Below are 22,479 nucleotides of genomic sequence, written 5' to 3'. Positions count from 1 at the left end.
GTTAATTATTTTTTACGTTCACTTCTTGATGCTAGAAGAGATCTTTTTTATAAACAATGTCTAGCCACATCTAGCAAAGTCTAGACATACGTTTTTCGGGTTTTAAATCTATGCATAGAGTTATAATAAAATTTCTACGACTTATAAAATTTCCAAATTCGCGGTTAACCATTGTTTTTACGATACTAAATTTGATATTGTTGATTAGTTGAAATTATGAACCAGGTGAAGTTTGTTCCACCAGTTTCATTGAATAGATTGATGGCTTAAGTATTCGCTTCTTGACGTAGGTAATAATTAATCTTATATTATAGTAAATATTTTTGACTCCATTATTCATTATCATCATTCAATAGAATTTCACTAAAATTGACGACACAAAAAAATCGAAAATGATTTTTAAATGTTATGGTGTGATTGATATCAATAGATCTACTGCCTATCTTTATTTTCGGGAACGGTTGAAATACTGGATATACAAATATGCATGTTTGCAAATTTCTACTAGAATTTTTACTCCTCGGGGCCCCTGTTCTTAATGTCAGGATTGGAATAAAAATGTTTTCATACTTAGCTACACGTACTCAATGTAGTTTTATCTCATTAATTCGATGTCAGCTGTAAAACTTCATGTAAACGGCATGTTATCTCTCATGAATGTGTAATGAATAAAACAGCTGCGTTTATTACAATGGAAAGTCAATAGCGGTCACAGTTGCATTCGTTTTATCGGAATGGTTGAGTGCGTGATTCATAGCGACACTGACAATGTGTTTAATTATAATTATTCCGATTTGACGTCTACAAGCCAGTCGCCGGATAGCTTGCATACCTTAATACTAAACAAGGAGTTTGATATTTCATTTAAAAACAACCTGCATGTTTGTAGGAATGTATTGATTTTCCTCAATTCCAATTCCATTATTTGAAACACCAATCGTATGACTTTTGCGATAGTATTTTGGGAAAGTAGATTATAGACATCTTAGTCCGGAGCTGAGATTTGAGATTTTTATTCTTTCTTATCTTGGCTAGTTATGGGCATATTCAATGGTCAATCCCCGAAATGCGTAACAAATACGTTCTAGTTTGATGACGCAATTATCATCAAAACTTAAAGAAAACTTAACTTTTAACTCCGATTGGAAGTTTTGTGAGAGTTTAAATTAGTGTTGTTTTTAACGTAGGTTTAAAATTTATTTGTCTGATTTTAGTTTTCAATTTTATCTGATTGTGGGAAGACCTTATAAATATATTTCAGATGCAAAAAAAGTAAGATATATTTATATACTTTAAACACTATCCATTGAATAATTAGCTAGTCCCCCCGCCTTCAATACCCTTACCAATTTAGCCTAGTTACGCTTTTTAAATAACATTTTTAATGTAGTCGGATCTTCATTATAAGTAATATTTGCCGTCTGCCTCCACAAAACTCTGTGAAGTCTTCGAAATGTAGGAAATAGTAAAAAAATAATATAATAAACGGGAGACTGAATCGTAAAAATAGTTTTAATTATGTGTAGATATAGCTCGCGAAAACCGAAGAGAGCACTTAATAATTTATTGGTTTTGTGACGTGTGTAGAAGAAGTTAATTATAAATGTTACTAAGGAGACATGACCACTTCGATAAAGCGGCACGACACGAGAACCCTCTCATCGTGGTCGCCGGTAACTACATTCCCGATCCTGTGGAGAATGGAGAACAGTCAACGTCGCCCCAAACACGTCATTTTGGATCCTCCCGATCCACTAACGGTTGTTTTAGGTACCTCAAGCACCAGTCATCGTTTTCGTCGAACCCGTCGCTTGCGCCGAAGGGCTCGACGAGTAAATTAACCCTCAGACACAGCCCACTGAGTTTCTCGCCGGATCTTCGTGTTAGCAACGTCATCAGGTTTGAGCCCCGTGAGCTCACCTTCTAGTTAAGGCGACGCTGATATAGCCTCTCAAGGTTATCAGCTTAGGTGAAAAAAATGACATGAGAACTTGACTTTGAAGTCTTCAATCTACTAAGAGTGCTTTCAAAACCTTGTCAATAGTAATATTTCTCGCTTTATGATTCTAATGAACTTCACATTGCTATCTTGGATACGCGTTGTCAAGATTAGAATATGAGTTGTGAAGTCGTTAATTTTTCGCGCCCGTCTTTATTTAGGCTCAAATAAATATGGACGCAAATATATACGCTAATATTTATTTCATTTAGGTACAAAATGACCCAATTAAATTTTTGAAGTGGTTATTAATATCTATACTAATATTATAAAGCTGAAGAGTTTGCTTGTTTGAACGCGCTAATCTCAGGAAGTACCGGTCCGATTTGAAAAATTCTTTCAGTGTTATATAACCCAGGTTATAGGCTATATAACATCACACTAAGACCAATAGGACCAATAGGACCAAGCGGAGCACCAATAAAGAATATTTCAAAATCGGGGTATTTTTCGGGTAGGGTACCTATATAATCTATATTATAATATTATTATATTTGTTTGTTTGTTTGAAAGCGCTAAGCTCAGGAACTACTGACTATTACTATTATTCAAATATATTTTCACTTTCTACGTAAATGAAGAGGCGGGTAAAATTAGCAAATAGCAAAAGCTATCGTCAAATAAATGTAGTCCTATTTTTAAAATAAATCTTTATGAATGAACTTTATAAATTATGATACTAAAAATTTAATAAATCTTATTGTGCTTACCGTAAATTTTCGACCACTGAGCCGGTGGTCTCCACTCTGGGTAATGTTTCGGGAATTTCTCTCTCGTCCAATACGTGTGGAGCACCATTTTATACACTGTCATTTTATCTGGATTACAAGCGTCCGTGTCACTGGGAGACAGCGCGGCCGCGGCAAACGCGGGCAGCAATAGCGCGAATATAAACGTCGCCATTTTATCGATAAATGATCTATCGACACTGTCACAGCACTATTTCTGTGTTCTCATTATGTCGCTGTCACAACATTTCACTTGTACCTGAAACGAGAAATGTATGTTTTAATTAGGTAAAATTACCGTTGATTAGAAAAGGAAAAAAATATTTGGAACTATTCAGTAATTATTTTTTAGTATTTTCTTTGGCTTTTGCATGTCGTATATTCAACGTTGGTTTATCAGTCGAAAACTACAGGATCTCACAGACTTTATCTCAAATTACAATAATTTTCTATTTAGTACTATTTCTTTAATTTCATTTTTTTTTCAAAGCACCCGTTCATTTTTCCGAATTCGATTTCATTAAAAACCTCCTTCTTCTTCATCATTCGATCACTGTTGAGGATCGCGACTACCTGTGACGTTCCTCTACAGTGTTCGATCATGGGTGGCATGAACCTCTTGGTATATATAGACTACCACCAAGTGCTTCCTTTACCAGATCTGACCATCTGGCTGGTGTTATGCCCACGGCGCGCTAGCCCTCTATGCGACCCGCAATTATGAGCTTCTCTAATTCATGTCTGGGAGACCGCATGATGTGTCCGAAGAAGCTCATAACACGTTCCCAGCAGATGGAAGAGAGCCTTTTTCGGATGGATAGCTCCCTTAGAATGGACTCGTTAGTTCTCATGGCAGTCCACGGTATTCGTAGCATTCTAACCTTAAAAACCTTATTACGAGTTAAAAAAAAAACAGTTCAATCTTGCTCAAGTGATGCGGATATTCTGTGTAGTAGTGCTCTTGCTAGGGCTAGTGTTAGCAACGTCCACAGGTTAGAGCCCCGTGAGCTCACCTACCCGCCTGGTTACGCAGACATAGCCAGTTAGGGCTACCAGTTTGGGCAAGAAAAAAAAAGATTCGCCTACCAACGGACCATATCTAATTATCATTCGCGTAAAAGACATATTATTACATTTGCACAAACAAAAGTTTTATTAAAAGAAAAAAAAACGAGTTTCCTGTTCGGTCCCATTACAAATGTTTTCAAACTAATCCTATCAAAATAGTTGCTTCGCTTTTCAACTAAAGTCGTTGACCGGAAAAAAATACTTGTTCGTAACTTGAATAAAAAAAATACATAAATAAAATCGACTTGAACTCATTTGACAGTGGAAAAACATGACTATTGGGTCGGAAACTCGGTCAGCGACCATCGAAATAATGTAAAGATACATTTTCCACGCCACTTGTCTCTGTCCTGAATAATTTATGTGAAGCTAAAGACTTTTGGGATATAGAACGGTTTTTGGCTGTGTCTGTTTATATTTTTATTTCTCTGTACGCGCGGACTACCTATCTTACAGTTAACCTGATACAAAGTGATTATCGCTTATTACTTATTATTATTACTTATTATTATTATGACGTGGAAAGGAAGAAAATAGACGCTCTGGAAATGTGGTGCTGGAGAAGAATGCTTGGAGTTTCGTGGACCGACTTTTGTACAAACGTCTCGATACTTCAGGAACTCGGCATCAAGCAGCGTCTATTTGCTATAGTACAGTCTCGAATGGTGAACTTCTTCGGACACGTTTCTCGACGAGATGGCCGGTCCATAGAACGCCTCGTTGTACAGGGAAGCGGTGATGGTACAAGACCGCGCGGGAGGCCACCAATGCGGTGGACCGACCAAATTAAAACTGCAGTGGGAGGTCCCCTAAATGAGTGCAGTAGAACGGCCTCGAGCAGGGAGAGATGGCGCGACATCGTGAGACGCATCAAGTCTGCCCCTTCGAACACCACATGACGATCACGACCACTCTGTCAAGAGTGACACGACTGAGAAGAAGAAGAAATAGCAACGAGAATATCACTCATTCATTTGCATTGTACATGTAATGTCTGAGATTCAATAAAAAAAAAAAACGAACACGAATATAAAAAAAATAACGAAAAGTATGACAGTAACTCAGTAGGGGTAAGAGATCTGATATTTCGAGACAGATATTTGAACTTAAAGCTCCGTTATCAAAATAGAACGAAGTGACCCTGTGTAGCTGTTCTCATGTGACGAGAAACATCATTTTAATTTGATTAATCACATCCGAAAACAATTTTTTATATATTTTGTTAATGGAACCATAACATCGGATGAATTAAATTTATCGATTCGTTATTACTGCATTAAGTGCTGACCCCAACATAAGTATGTAATTCATATGTATTACCATATATATTATCATATGTATTCATATGTAATAATAGCGACTCGCCCTTGCTTCGCTTCGGAAACATTACATTTTATTAATGATAGCTGAGTCCCGCGATGTTACCCGCAGTTAGTATCGTACCGCGGGCGACGCCGCGAGGTGAAGCTAGACTAAAAAAGGTAGCCTAAGTTACTCCTTATATTATCAGCTGCCTATCAGTGAATATCTCGTCAAAACCGGTCCAGTCGTTCCAGAGATTAGCCGGAACAAACAGACAGACAGACAAAAATTGTAACAAATGTTATTTTGGTGTCTGTGCCGTATATATATTCATATGCATGTAGTAAAAACGGTTATTTCAATATTACAAACAGACCTTCCAATTTTATTTATATGTATAGATGACATATTAAATTGACCCCTATGTTCTACTCGCATTAAATATGTAACTGATGAAGAATAAAATGCGTTGCAATTGACCCGGATAAAGAGTCACTTATGTTTATCTCCGATCCACAAACTATTAGGAGAATTCATTAGTAGATCCTTTAGTATGTCCCGAACCCTTAGCAGTTTAGATGTTACGTACTTAAACGAAATTGATAGAAAAGAGGCAAATATTTATTCACCCCCATATACACAGTCCACTGAGTTTCTCGCCCGATCTTCACAGTGGGTCGAGGTTCCGATCCGGTAATAGGTTCTGCGAAGCACTACTCTGCTCTGGTCTTGAATTAAAAATAGTGTAAGAAAAAATGATTTTTTTGTAAAAAAAGCGTGGGGTGCTTTCAGGATATTAGCAAAATAACCCTTCTACTCATATCTGCTCCTAAAATATTTATAAGTACTGATACCATGCACCCCACGCTTTTTTTAGAATAATATCATTTTTTCTTACACTATTTTTAATTCAAATTTATTAAAATTTATTTTCTATTTTTAGTTGGATTTTCTATAAAAGCGTATTTTGTTAGTTTTTGTAAATATTATTTATTTTTCACTTTTTAGATGAATTTCATTTTTTTTCATTTTTTTTATTCATTTTTTTATAAATATTGTATTGTCATCGGTCCTTAATAAGTATACCAAATTTCGAGTTAATCCGACTTTTTGAAGGGGGTCTAAATCATGTTCAAAGATTCCGTTACATACTAACATACATAAGTCCGAAGCGCATAAAAGCGTAATAAAAAAATAGTTTATTCACCGCTGAAACAGAGGGAAAATTTTGGCAATAGAAGATTTTTTCTATAGCAACGAAAAGCTTGTAGAACCACTTGATGCTATTTAGAAGTTTGTATCTCAAATAAATAAAACAATACGCGTACTCACATTGAGCGATTTGCTTATACCGAAGCGAAATCCCTTAGGGCGTTACCATTTTCTAACGAAATATTTATCTAACACAAGCTTACGGACGGTACATGTATTTAAATAAAACGAATATATAAATAAATAAATAAAACATCACAATGTTTTCGGACGCCACGAAAACCACCGGATATCCGGGTCAGCGGACGGACAGCCGGGTGTAGTAAAGGACTGACCCGGTTAAATACTATTGCAATAACGTTGACACATCGGTTGGCTCGGAAACTGATATCTAACTGTCGAAAATAAATAATGAACAAAGAGTAAGAAATTTTACAACAGGAAGAGGATAGAATATGAAGTTGTCATCAAGCGTGTGTGTCATCAAGAAGTGTCTTAAGCGATGCGACCAAACCGCTGTAGAAATTCCTCAGACAGTTACCAATATTTTTCAAAGGAAACACGAGTAAGGCTTGTTGTAAAATAACTAATATAAAATTTATCATGTTAAAATTAAGATAATTTTTGGATTGCCAAATAGCAACATTGTTGGTGGCAGCAGTGGCAGTAGTGGGGACGAGACATATTAAAAAAGGCGGTAGTCTGAAAAACTGCCAGGAAAAAGCGGTGTATTCTGTGGTGAGCACATAAAGAGTGTAGGTACACGTGGAGTTACAAATAAAACAAAACAGAATCAAGTGAACTAATTAATGCAATCTGTGTATTTATATAACATTATGTAATACAAATCAAATCCGCAAAATTTATAAATTTTCGTAAAACACTAGCTGTGAAAACGTATTGTTAAGGCGTGCTGTTTCTGCTGCTGCTTCTTTGGGCCGCGAAGCAGTGATGCGCTTTGGTTGGAATATACAATTGGGTTTCTTTGCAGCAAAGACAACGAAAAAGTTAATCCTCCATTGCTTAGTGACGGTATGACGTATGTAAGTTCGTACAGACATGAACTTTCTATCTCTTTCTGTCACGAATAACTAATCTTCTAAACAAAAAGAAATAGACACGGAATTTGGACGATCTGGTATTCTATCAAAACGAAACCCACTTATACGCTGCCGTTTTGAGAATTCATTTTGAATTCTATACCCTTGAAATAGAGACTATTATACCCTTCTAGCGGATGAATGCCTCGCGATTTTTCCGTAAAAGAGTATTGAAATAATTTTAGTTCTTTGACCTTTCATTTCTTAGAACGTGGTTTAATTTTGTTTGCTCTACCATTAAACGCAATATATGTACATTTTTCTAGGTCATTCTATTCCAGACCATTAACTATCACGAATGGTCAACATGGGAATGCTTTCATATAATTAACCTATTTTATCTCTGCGACGACTTTCCTCCGGTTTGTTTTTATTTAAATCTATTTTGTTCATATTATTCTCAACTTAGACTTTTAGATTTATTTGCAGTTTCGTATGTTTTTTTTTTTTATTATAGAAAGCCTGTCGATATAACAGTATATACTGACAATGGAGCGCTTACGTTTATAAATAATCATTTAAAATTATTTTGCTGTAAATTTAGCAAGGTTTTTTTATTGCTTAGATGGGTGGATGAGCTCACGGCCCACTTGCTGTTAAGTGGTTACCAGAACCCATAGACATCTATAACATAAATGCCGCCAACCATCTTGAGATATGAGTTCTACAGTGTCATACAGTACAACGGCTGCCCCACCCTTTAAACCGAAACGCATTACTGCTTTACGGCAAAAATAGGCTTACCGTGCGGACTCATAAGACGTCCTACCAGTAAAAAAACTTTTAGCAATCTATGCTAAAGATGTGAAAATAAGCTTAGCACTAAAAAGGTTAGGCTCTGCCCCACTGCCCTAAAGAGCGCACGGGTGCAGGACGATTGAAATAGGCTGGTTGGTGGAACGTACCTGTCCACAATTATAATATGTCTAATCGACATAATAAGCTCTTGTATTTAGCTCGTTACTGGTGGTAGGACCTCTTGTGAGTCCGCACGGGTAGGTACCACCACCCTGCCTATTTCTGCCGTGAAGCAGTAATGCGTTTCGGTTTGAAGGGTGGGGCAGCCGTTGTAACTATAATTGAGACCTTAGAACTTATATCTCAAGGTGGGTGGCGCATTTACGTTGTAGATGTCTATGGGCTCCAGTAACCACTTAACACCAGGTGGGCTGTGAGCTCGTACACTCATCTAAGCAAAAGCTTTTCTATCATTATGCTTTGCAATGTCTTTATATGTACAAGTTTTAGTATTAATATATTTTAATTCACAATTCGTATGTTAAAAGGTTAGATGTCCGAAAACAGTCTCCGTGCTTCAAGCCCTATTAACATAATGAAGCTGTTTGGTATAAACTTTTAAGGGCCGAACTTTAGGGCAGACCTAAGACAACACGGCGTCTTTGTCCTCCGAAATTGTACATTCTCGAAGCGCGCTGAAGTCGCCGAGCTCAATAGTTAACTTTTGTTGTTTTAGTATTTACGTTAAATACGGCTTGGCTTACTGTAACAACTATAGTCCAGTCATTTAAGCTTAAATTTGGTAAGAATCTTGGAATTCGAGATACCCAGCTGTAAATACTTGTATACCCTTCAAGTTGACACCCTAAAAGTTGTCTTAAAACCTACATATAGTAGAGTGTATGCAACTAAGTCAATTTTTGTGACCTTTGACCTTGAAATTTAACTGGATGATGACCGAGCTTTGCTCGTTTTTTTTTTATAGCGCCATCTTGTGTCTTTAAAGCGGTTAGTTGCCCTCAATTAAGAAAAATAGTATTATTATTCGCCAATAGATGTCCGGAAGAGTTGATTATTGAAAACACGAATAAAACAACATTTTCTGAAAATAAATCGTAGGTAGATCGATTTATCGCCCCCGAAATCCCCTATATGGAGTATAGTCGAATTTCGACTACTGCGAGACCAATGCTTACAAACAAACAAACAAATCTTTCCTCTTTATAATATTAGTATAGAAGTATAGATGTAAATGGAATTTGTTAAATTGAACGGCTTCTCCGCTGTGTCCGCTGTGTTCGTCAATATCCACCCGTCCAATCAGATAAACTTCAAAACAAACATAGGGTTGACGTTCAATATTTTTTTTTTTTTTTTTTTTTTTTCGGGCCGGGGGCCGAACCTCCTACGAGGTCCCCGCGCCTAGGGGGCGCGCGGGGTATGTGAGACTCAACGATCTGCAGGTGTTGAGAGCAGATCGCGGGCCCAAGGATTTTAGGGCCCACCCACTAAACGACTCCCCTGCACTCTTACACCCGACGTCCGATCTCCGTCCGGGGTCAGAACCCGTTCAGAGTAGGGGGGTTCCCGCGGTCAACACTACAACCAGACACGCGGCGCCACCCCGAGGACGCCCGACCGACGGGTCGTCGAGGCGATAGTCGACGACCAACGACGTCGGTCTCCGCGGTACGGCGGCCCTACCAGGCCGCCCGGGCGGTGCCGCTGGTGTTCCGGGATACCCCGCTGGGCCAGAACCAGCCTGCCGGGTCGGAACGCGATACACCGCCGACCGGGTTGCTCTTCAACAGTATGTTCGGCGACGACAGCGACGACGAAAATGCGGACCGCATCGCAGTCCGCAGCCGCCGACGCGCCGTCCCGTCCTCCTGGTGCCAGCGCGCTAGAGTGACGGTAGCGTGCGGCGCAGCCTCAACCCCCTTAGGTCGCCCCGTGACCATCACCGGGAGGAGACTGCCTCCTCATAGGGGCTGGAGCTGGACAAACGCCCTCCTCCGAACCCCGGCTCGACGGCGGCGGCACGGCGCCGAGAGGGAAGAAGAGCTCTCCCTCTCCCGTTCCGCCGCCTCCTTCTGCGAGATGGTGGACTCGCAGAAGTCGAGCATCGCCTGCCAGGACTCGTCGCTGCCGAGCATCGTAGCCACGACGGTCGGAAGCGACAAGTCCGGTCCTATATTTGCAACGAGGACGCGGCGCTGCTCCACGAAAGCGGGGCAGTACGCGAGCGTATGCTCCGCCGTGTCCTCGTTGCAGCCACTGCAGTGGTGGCACTTCGGCGTCGGCTCCCTCCGGGCGACGAGGTGCAGGTAGCGACCGAAACAGCCGTGACGTTCAATATTTACCTTAACCTGTGATCCGGTTTCGGTGCTCCATACATCACGTATAATTTCGACGTCGCATTCAAAACACAGCAGCCTGCGAAGATCGGCTATAAAGCAATAACATAATCGAATTATCGGGCCGCTGAGAGACTCCATTCAAAAACAAAAGGGGGAAAGTTTATTCCGACAGTTTGTGAGTTGTTTACCGAGGGGAAATATAGGCGACGCTCCTACCTACTTAGCGCTGACCTTTCCACGTCAGCTTGGAAGAGGCCAGGAATTACGTAGTTCAACTTTACGTTAAGTTTTCGAAAGCATATTTTAGTAATGTTTTTCCTTTTTAGTTTCGCGTTATAAACAAGACGACTCTGAGTTTTTTTTCATTAAAAATAGTTTGCTTTTTAATTATTATAACTAGCGAGCCACCCTCGCGTCGCTTCGGAAACTGTAATTTATTATTGATTTCTCCACTATTTAATGGATGTTATTATACATATAAACCTTCCTCTTCAATCACTCTATCTATTAAAAAAAAACCGCATCAAAATCCGTTCCGTACTTTTAAATATTTAAGCATGCATAGGGATATAGATAGGGACAGAGAAAGCGACTTTGTTTTATACTATGTAGTGAAAATAAGCGCTGATCAACATGTTAATACTCATTAGCATTTAAAAATGTACATTTAATCTTTATTTAGTAATTTACTAAGCATAGTTAGTAGCGTAAAATGTATTTTAAAATGTTAATTATTCATTAAAATACAGTAAGCCAATGAAATGTTGTTCAGCTATTAAAGCGATCAGTCGTCGGTAATACTAAGTAAGAACGAATCACTACACAAATACTTAGTAGTATCGGTACTATAATATCAAATAGGTACTATTATATTATTAAATACAAAACGTGCGTATTTTTTTTGTAACAGGTAGACGTTTCTCAGGCAACGTATCGGCGATACGCGCGCCAGGAATACTCCTGAAATAGGTCGTCGAACGATGACAACTGGAATGGGACGCGGCTAAATATATTCGTCATTGGTGAGTCAATAATCGAGACGAAACACTGATTCAATGAGTCGGGCGGAGTGGATGCGTTTGACGGAAGTGAGATTTCGTTACGGATTGTATTACGTAAATTTGAGTACGCTGTTTATGTGGAAGTGATATTTAAGTGAATAAAAACTTAACATGGATGTTTGTTTGTTTGATTAGCATTGGATAAACGTATAGGACCATCTTATTATTGATCAAAAGTAATCAAAGGCAGAATGTGAGCATCGAGTACTATGATTTTGCCTAGTTATAAATTAAAATGGGCCAAAGATGCGTTTCTTAAGACCACAAAATAACCCGCTGGGTAATTTCCGCAATTTTGCGCCCAAACTCAGTTTTATTGAAACATCATTATGGTTTCGTTTGCATTATGATATCTATTAGTTAATTCAAGAATATAGACTCTTTCACCTATCTATTAATAGGAAAAATTACTAAAAATGTCTTCAATATACAATATACAGCGTTTAGCTGCTGAGCAATAATAGTTTTTACTAAAAAGACCCGAAAGAATAAAATTGTATGAACTGTTTACTTTACTATTATTGCTGAAGTTTCTGTATCTGTACGAAATGGCTCCGTGACTCATCTACTACTATGCGTGTTTACAATTTTTTTCTCTAGAAAAAACATAGTGTACTCATTCTGAACTAAAAGCTCTTCAATCGTTCTAAAAACAAAATATATGGTGCTTTTCTTGTAACGGATATACACGCATGAGATAAAGGCGAGGAAACTAAATAATGACGCTAACTAGCCAACATTTTTATACTAACTATCTTTACTATCAACATGTATCGTTGGTTTTCATTATTTTTTTGGCCTAGATGGGTGGACGAGCTCACAGCCCACCCGGTGTTAAGTGGTTGCCATCTAGACATCTACAACGTAAATGCGCCATCCACCTTGAGATATGAGTTTTAAGGTCTCAGGATAGTTACAATGGCTGCCCGCCCTTCAAACCGAAACGCATTACTGCTTCATGGTAGAATTAGGCAGGATGGTGGCGCCTACCGTGCGGACTCACAAGAGGTCCTATCACAAGTAGTTAGTTACGCAAGCTATAATTTTGCGGGTTTGTTTTTTATTACACGATGCTATTCATTCAGCGTGGAAGTCAATCGTAAACATTTGTTAAGTACGTATTTCATTAGAAAAATTGGTACCCGCCTGCGGGATTCGATCAACGGTGCATCACTTAACACCAATGCACTGGACGTCTTATCCTTCAGGCCACGACGACTTAAACTTACGACTTGACGACTTAACTTACTGAACGCAAGAATAGAGCCTTCTAAAATTGCAAAAATTCGTTTTTTGGTGACAAACGTTTACAAAAAATTTACGAGTCAAACAAAATACAGACATACTAAGTAGTGCTTTAGTCTCTGATGACCGCACTCTTCATTAGCGTTTGTCACTCTTGAAATCCGAAGTCTATGAGATCTTTTCTAGCTTCATCGAGCCAGCGATTTCGGTTCGGTTTAAGCATTTGTACATATATTAGTACATTGTACTCTCTTCTCGACACGGTCGTGGCGTGTCTTTCTTAAATGGCCGAGCATGCCCAATCGATAGATTGTCACCAGTTGATGGAGATATGTAGAAGTCTATATTTGACTCTCCGCTAAGGAAAGCGATGGGAAGATAAGATAATGTTAAAAAAGATATTAGAAGTGAGAAAAATAAGTAGAAGTTAAAGATATTGGAAGAAACCTATTCTAAGAGGCATTCTGAATTGTGAGATATTCTGTAAACACTTACAAACAATTAAACCAACTATGCCAAAAGTTCAAGATAGAGGACTTATTGATTGATTGATTGATATTCTTCCCTTCGACAAAAGTTAATTGATCTGCCGATTTCTCCTCTACTTTAATAATGGAAAATCATACGCCAATTTTGACTTATGCACGAGTATTTTCTGTTGGAACTATTGCTGTCTCTGTCGTTTTGTGGGGCTTGGAAGAGAAAGATAGCCATTATTTTTTGTAAAATCTAATCTTAAAAATTCTTCACATCTACCTATTTTGTCAATTTAGTTACTGTTACCGGAGTATGTAGCCACTGCAATTGCCAATCTGATTTGGGCCTGAATTCTAATGGTATCAGTACTAAACATGTATCTTAATAAAACATTATTTGTTAATATCATATTTTCACAATTACTGGCTCTTAGCATGCTTATTAAAAATAACCACTTCAAATACTGAAATAGTTTTATGTCAATGTGTCATAAGCGTACAAGGCCGGTTGTACGTTGTAGTGTTTAGGAGAATACAAATATTTCTGTGAAAAACCTAGTATTTTAAATGTGACTCTTCTCATATCCTATCTTCTATTTTCATAATGTAATCGATGCACGTGTTCATTAGAACAAAATGGAACATTTCGAATAAAATAAAAATGGATTGCTGTTCGTTAGTCTCGCTAAAACTCGCGAACGGCTGGACGGATTTGGTTAATTTCGATCTTGAATTATTTGTGGAAGTCCAGAGAAAGTTTAACAGGAAGATAAATATGAAAATGCACGGAATTAAATAAAAATAACAATTTTGTTTTTCCTTTGATTTGTCCCCCGTCGGACGGATTCCTTTTGTTTGTTTTAAGTTTATTTTATACAAAAGCTTAGGTATTTTATTTATCGATTGAGGCACTACGAAGTCAGCCGGGTCAGCTAGTTTCGAATAAAAAGTTTTAATCAAGACTTACACTGCACTATATCTTCTACTTCTTTTTTCTACTAAATGAATATTATGGAGTAGATACTATGTATGTATTATACTGATCAAATATAGTTTTTTTTGGAATCGTATAGCATGATACCAAATTATTTATATTTCCTCAACCAGTCGTACTGTTTTATAAGACTTTTTTGAAATTATATTTTTATGATCTTACTTTCAGTTATATAAATAGACTTTTTTTTTATTGCTTAGATGGTTGGACGTGCTCACAGCCCACCTGGTGTTAAGTGGTTACTGGAGCCCATAGACATCTACAACGTAAATGCGCCACCCACCTTGATATATAAGTTCTAAGGTCTCATCAGTATAGTTACAAGTTCTATTCAAATTTAAATAATATTGTGCTTTTGCATGTACTAAATTATAATATATTTATATACTACATTTTATATAATAATAAATAGCCAAATAATTTGGTTTTCAGCCAAAATTCATTCAGTACAGTGGAAATTAAACGATTTTATGTTTTAAATTTTCGAGAATAATAATGATGGCGATATTTCATAAAACTCTTCCAATTTATAATACAAATTCTCTTTTAATATGTGACACTATGCATTCATCTCTTTCCACCTATCCACAAGTATCTATATATTAATACGTGAAGCAAAAACTTTGTACCCCTATTTACGAAAATTGCACGGACGGAAAAGTATGAAATTTCCCACACTTATAGAGAATATAGAGAAGGAGTGCAGCATACTAATATTTGTAAAAAATTATGCATAAAAAATACATTAAATCAATAAAAAAAAACGTTACACATACTACCATGTATTTGACACACACACATATACTCTTTGATTATTGTCAAACTTTTGTTATTGCTTAAAGTCTATGGTCAAATTGAAAACAGGTTAATATTTTTTATCTTTAATATTATTTGAGTGTAGTCTTGGTGAAATCTGTGATTACAGAAGTACATATATAATAAACAGTATTTGGCAATAGAACCTAATATTATCAATATTATCGTCCATAATTATTAATAAAATATTTTGTATCTCAGGAATGTGGACAAGATAGGATCATAATAACAAATTACATTATTATTTTTGCAACGTTTCGGTCTTTTATTAGACCTTCATCAGGTATCTGAAAATTACACATATTAATAACCAACAATATAAAAATAACAATTGTCAACACTACAATATTTACCATAATATGAATTCCAACAATCACTATCTTACACTGCACAGTTTTAGTCATCAGCAGCCTTAGTCATCATAAATTAATACAAATCAACAAAGCTGCTAAATTAGTTAATTATTATTTTTTATTTTCTTTGTTGGTTATTAATATGTGTAATATTCAGTAGCCTGATGAAGGTCTAATAAAAGACCGAAACGTTGCAAAAATAATAATGTAATTTGTTATTATGATCCTATCTTGTCCACATTCCTGAGATACAAAATATTTTATAGAACCTAATGTTCAAAATTATAATTTCAATTAATTATAGTCGACTACTGCAGGAGCACTAGTTTTAATTAAAAGTTTGAACGATATCGGATGTCGTTGAACCTCTGAGAATGTTATGTTTAATTTTATTCTCGTGCTAGTGGCTTTATTTTATACTTATGTCACGTTAACACAAAAGTCATAACATATCTATTACACGCAAGAATCCTGGATAAAATCGATATTATCCAGGATCGCTTTTGTATTGTTGTCTCTATATCGGACAAGGATTAATAAGACACGTGTTCAGTTAAGTGACTAACGTATATTGGGATTACAACCTAACGTGCTATCGACAGCCCGACAAACCCGAGACTGACCTAGCATCATTGCATTAAAATTGAGGCCTATAAAATCAAAGGTAGCTAAACGCCTTAATATCGTAAAATGGATTAACAATGGCGCTATCTTGTTTAGTTAGTTGGACAAGCTTTAGTGTTTTCATGTTATAACAAATGCAACTAAATCTCTAACAAATTCAGTTCAAAAAATTTATTTTTACTCTGTACTAAGTACTAATATACGAAGTTTTATCATTTAAAATTCAGATTATTAGTAATATTCTCATTCTTTATAAATCTGCTTTAAAATAAAGAATATCGTAGCTATCCGAACAAAGTTATTTCACTTCTCAAGCCAGGAGTGTTGCCAACACTGGCCTTAGCAAGAGCAGTACTTCGATGGATCGGGAGGATCCCTAATGACGTGCTTAGGGCCGATTTTTGTAGTTTACCTCAATATTTGACAGACTTGGATTTAGCTGCCTTTGATTTTATATGCCTCAATTACCGCTAACACATAAATATAATTATTAGTTGCTATGGGGACATTTGTGGTACCTACAGTATTAAAAAAATACGTATATATACGTATTGTTTATTTCTATATTTATTCGAATTAATTGCGTTCAGTTCGCGAAAGGCTGTTTTTTTCATGATATCATGAATAAACTGCAGATGGCGCGTCATTAGTTTCACCATAAATGTTTTTAAAATATTTAGCAATAATCTAAGAGGTTTCTAAATCTAAAAGAGCAGATTTCCCTAGGTTTAAATAAATGTATGCTCTCCTATTAGTATAACAAGGAAATTAACAGTTAATAAAGTTATTAGTGCTAATGTAGTTAAATCAAAACAGTGGGTAGGTTTTTTAATTTATTAAATAGGGATATAATCCTATTCGTGTTTTATGCGATCATTGGAGTGAAAGCTTTGAGTCATTGTTTTTTACTTTCACATGAAGTTGCGTCTATGCAGATTTGACATCGTCTAGGTCGTGAGGTGATCTCTAGTTCGTGAATTATGAAATGAATAGGATTAATACAAAAAATAAATTCTAAATTATGAGTAGGACTAATCTTGGTATCATCTTGGCGATAAGTGCGTAATTTGTAAAAAATGCTGTGATTTGGAACTTTCACTCTTTCTTTCTTATTTTATATAATGGTTCTTGTTTCCTGGTAATGACAAAAGATTGATATATGTGAATGTGTAAATACACGAATAAAATAAATACAATTATAGTTCCAATTTTTCTGGCGCAACCTCCATATTTCAATGGTTCTAAATAATTAACCGTAATTATGATTTGATCAAGGAGGGATTGTGTTTCAGATCTGTCGTTCGATTAGTCTACTTTCACTCCTATCTATAAACGAAACAAAGATCATCTTCACTATGATTTCAGAGATTTTCCTAAATACCATGAAGTTGTGGTATGAACTAAGCTATTACGCCTTTACCTCCAATTGACGAAATAGTCCGTAGGCGATAAAATCCCGAAAAAAATATGATAAAATGCCGATCCCGATAAAATGCTGAAGCAGGCAAATTTAAAATCACCGAGAATCTAAAAACAGAACATTAACCATTCTGGAAGCCTTCTTGTTGATTTCCACACATCGATCGACGAAATCAAGTGTCGACATTCCAATAGATGGCACAATTTATTTTCGGAGGCCCCGTTCTGAAATACAGTTCAGCCGGTAGGTACAATAATTTATTCATGACCCGTTTACGGACCTACGAACAGCGATAACGTGGAGGCTCTCCGTTGCCTTAAGACGAACGAGTAATGTGTTATTTGGAATGTGTTCTTATTGTAACTTTATTGAGTTGTCAAATTTTAGAAAATACATTCGTCTTCTTCTTCTTTCTTTATATTCTTCTTCTTCCTAGCGTTTTCTCGGTTTGGTGCTAGGGTCTGCTACCCTACTTAAACTCCTCCACTTTGCCCGGTCTTTGGCGACCTTCTGGGCGAGGTTATTTTTCACCCGCCTTTTCCACATCCAACCAACGTTTATTGGGCTAATCGCGAGATCTTGGACCTGGTACATAGTGGTTGAAGCATCTATTTCCGATTTACAAATTGAGGAAAAAAATTATCAAAGAAATATTTTTTGGACTGATTTTTGTTTCATAGTTTAATGGTGATTGTTTGCTGTTTGAGTAACAATATGGACGACACACATTAGACTTAGAACTGATATGTTTTGATGAAACAATGTAGAACCGGTGGGCAGTTTTGTTATGTTAAAATAATATAATACTGTAAATAGAGTAATAGAATAATAGTCTTACTGCACAAAATTATAATATTTTAGCGAAGTCGAGAAAAGTGGGTCAATTTAAAACTTGAAACGCCACGGAATTCTGTTAATTAACATTTTAAAGCGACCGCAACACGAACACAGAAGGCGCACGAACAGTTTGTGCAGATTTTGAATTATTTAAAGTTCATTAAGACCGGGCTCACCAACGTTATTCTGTCGCGTTATAACTTTGCAACAATCTTAATGAAAAGCAATAGGGAGCAGACTATTTAGTGGGTTAACTTTGCTGAAATATCAAGATGAACTACTATACGTCGAAATTTAAAAAATAAATGTGGATCAAAGTTTCAATTTGCTTTTAGATTCGACACCTAAAACTTGGTACATATCTTACTTTTGTAATTTACATGTTTCCTTTTTTTTTTTATTGCCCTTGTAGGCAGACTAGCATACGACCCACCTGATGGTGAGTGGTTACCGTCGCCCATGGACTTCAGCAATGCCAGGGGCAGAGCCAAGCCGCTGTCTACCGCTTAATACTCTCCACAAGCCTCGTTTGAAGAAGGACATGTCATAGCGCTCGGGAAACACCGTGGAGGGGAGCTCATTCCATAGCCGGATGGTACGTGGCAAAAAAGACCTCTGGAAACGCACTGTCGATGACCGCAGTGGCTCCAGGTAGTATGGATGAACTCTACTCCGGTGGCGGGCGGTGCGATGGTAAAAACGAGATGCCGGTATCATCTCGAACAATTCCTCAGAGCACTGTCGTGTGTTTGAAATGAATGATCTTGCATTACTATCTACTATATAATACATATTAGGTTTATCGTGAAGTGGGTTTAAAGTATATTGCAAAAATAACGAATAGATTAACAAACAAACCGAGAGAAAATGACATAAAAATATAGCACTTAAAAGCTAACCTAAAAACAACATTACCATTTTTGTAGCACGAACATTTACAAATACATTTTAAATACACAAACACTAATAAAAACAAATAAGGGTCAGGGACGATCAGCAAAAAAAACTGCTGAAAACTACATACCAACTGTTGTTAACCTGTTTTCTGGGAAACGCTTCACATTTCCACAATAATGAGAATATATTTTTGGCAAAACATATAAGAGCTACGTTCTGTTGAGTGTCCAACACGATGAGGGACCATAAAATTTTGGCAACATTCACAGATATAAATTGCTGACGGTACGTGCCCGCACGTATTTTAATGAATGTCGAATTTTTCATGCTATTTTGACTTGTGTATCGTATTCCATCGTAATTGTTGTTTTATGAATGGAAAATATTCGCATAGTTTAATGCTGAGAATATGAAGGCAAATAAACGTTCCAGGGATTCAATGTCGGCTCTTCTTAGTCGGACTTTTTGACTGCCGTGTAATTATGTCGATTTCTCTGTTCGATCTTCTTACTAAGATACAGATACATATTATATTACATTGTGTATTAATTGTACATTACATTGTGTATTTCACTGGATTGGTACACCGCGCGTAATTCGTTTCCAAATTATTCTTGTCCACCTGATGATTGTCTGGAAGAGATCGCTCTTAGCGATAAGACCGCCAATTGTACTTTTTTGTATTTAATATATCGCACTGTTTTTTTTTTTTTTTGGTGTACAGTAAATAATACTCTCTCTCTCTCTCTCTAAGATACCGGAAGATATAGTAGACTCTGGGAAGACGAATACAAAGATGCTCATAATGAATCTATTTCTAGGAGACTTAAAAGACTAATATAACATTAAAGACTTTTTTTTTTTTGGTCAGGAGGAAATCGCCGGACCCTCCACTGGGGATGGAGGATGGGGCATGTCGGAGGCGAACCGACTAAAACCTCCTGTCGCTCAACAACCAACGTCCAAACCTCGCATGAGACAGAACTCATGAAAAGGCAAAGGGAGGAAAGTGAAGCGTTTAGTGCGGAGCACATCTCTCCCATCACCCTCCCCCTCGGGACGCCGGACCAGCGATCGTCGGCGCCACGACCACCAGCCCTCTCGGTCGGCAGGCTGTCCGAAGCCCGCCTAGATGGCGCCGGTTTGAATGGGTTTTCCTACGAAATACCCCGCTGCGTCAGAACCAGCGTGGGTCGAGGATAGCCGGCCTTCCATCACCCGGATACTCTTGCGTAAAACGCGTGCAGAGCAGCTTGCACGTCGTCTTCTTAGGCCCCCTTCGCCGGGCCCCAGACTGACATATGAGGGGAACCCGAAACACTTAGAGGGCCAGGGCTTGGGCGAGATCCGCTTCCCTGGCCCCCGCTCGACGGCGGCGGGCTTGTGCGTCTCTCACGCACCCCGCCGCCTCCTTCTGCGAGATGGTGCACTCGCAGAAGTCGAGCATTGCCTTCCACGACTCGTCGTCGCCGAGCATCGATGCCACAACACTCGGCAACGACAAGTCGTTTCCTATTTTTCCGACGAGGACACGGCGCCACTCCTCCCATGCGGGGCAGGCAACGAGCGTGTGCTCCGCCGTGTCCAAGTCGCAACCACAATGGTAACACTCTGCCGTTGGCTCGGCTCCGATCCGGTGCAGGAACTCACCGAAGCAACCATGCCCAGTGAGCACCTGCGTGAGCCGGAAAGTGAGGCGTCCTCTGTCACGATTCACCCAATCCACAAGAATCGGCCGAATCGCCTCGACGGTCCTACGACCAACCCAAGGATCGGCCAGCCGCCTGGACCATGACTCCAGCACGGACCGCCGAGATTGGGCCCTCCGCGCTCTGACCACACTGGGGCTGGGATACTCAGCGGCGAGCGCCTCCGCCTCCAGGATCCAAGGCGGCGTCCCAGCCAGTACACACGCCGCCTCAAAAGAGATGGTGCGATAACCACGGATGACCCTGACCGCGATGGTGCGTTGCGGTCGTTGCAGCAACTTCGCTACCCCCACGGCCACACACGGGTGCCCCGTGTAAGGCCATTGACCGCACCACCCCCGTATAGAGACGGCGCGTCACCTGGTCAGGCCCCCCGATGTTGGGAAGAAGCCGGCTTAACGCGCCGGCCACACCCAACAAACAAGGGACCAGGACATTAAAGACATACATTAAAAAAAAAAAAAAAAAGAACTAAAGAAGGCCGAAATAGACAATCCAGACGCTTAGTAACAGAAATCGACATAATTACTTCAGTGCGCAGCGTAGGACACTGGTTACCTACACAGCAGTCAACGGGTTAAGTAGTATTCTGTTTTAGTATTGTATTATCTTAAATCGTTCATAATGTGATAACCTTATAGTTATGACCGGTTCGATTTTTACGAGGAATACGCAAAATATTCAAATTTCTATAAAAAAAATAGATTGACGACCCTTTTATGTTGTTTGACTGGCACAATACTGATGGGTGATTTTTCGTTTAGCTTTTTAAATTTATTTTCATGAGCGTCTCTCTAACAGATGCTATAGTTTTCAATTTAATTCACATCACTCTTTAGTTAACTTTACTCTTATTGCTATCATCATCTATGGTGCGACAGTAAATGTACACAGTAAATTGTCAGAAAATGAATTAAGTCTGTCGAGACCATGAAGCTGATCCGGTAGTAGATTCATTCGCGAAACAATTGCTCTTGAGTTGTTAGGTCTCCTTCGGAGGCGCTCGGGCAGTTGTTAGCAAATCCCACCCCTCTTGGCTGAGCCTTTGCTCGCCCACCTGTCCTGGTGAAACTGGAAAGGCCTTCGGGCCACCAGTAAACTTTCGATCACAAAAAAAAAAAAAAAAACCATGAAGCTTTTTTTGTATGTTACCACCAGTAAAATGATTGATTGAACCCCATGAAGCAAATCTCAGAACTCTTTTCAATTTATAGGTATATAAAGTAACAAAAGACAAAACAAAATATAATAGTTTTCACAAAAATAAATTTCAATGGCAGATAATAGATTTTAAAAGTTTGACTATTTTATGCGAACGAAGCCGCAACTGACGCTACGATGTCATGCTCATATATTCAATTATTCGGTCCCGTGGCTTGAGCGAACATTGTATTCGTAATTACATATATGTCGAGAAAATTGAAAATGGTTTTTTGGAGTAATTTTCCGATAAACCTGAATCATTTTTTGAACATATACTTTTATTCCAGTCAAAATTGAATGGCTACGTGTATTTAATAGTCAGATAGATGGTCGATCT

At 38.2% G+C, this 22,479-nt stretch overlaps 1 protein-coding gene across 1 annotated transcript in view; it reads right to left on the bottom strand.

Annotated features, from left to right (window-relative positions):
* Positions 1-22,479, bottom strand: part of LOC101741469 (spondin-2) — a 63,067-nt gene that overhangs the window by 27,476 nt on the left and 13,112 nt on the right. The window contains exon 2 of the mRNA XM_004921703.5: positions 2,710-2,986. Coding sequence (XP_004921760.1) covers positions 2,710-2,902 — 193 coding nt within the window. The 5' untranslated portion in view covers positions 2,903-2,986. The remainder of the gene's footprint in view (positions 1-2,709; positions 2,987-22,479) is intronic.

This window comes from Bombyx mori, chromosome 23, assembly GCF_030269925.1.
Source record: "Bombyx mori chromosome 23, ASM3026992v2".
NCBI lineage: Eukaryota > Metazoa > Arthropoda > Insecta > Lepidoptera > Bombycidae > Bombyx > Bombyx mori.
The sequence above is the reverse complement of the archived record's forward strand: the minus strand, read 5'-3'. Positions and strand labels throughout refer to the sequence as shown.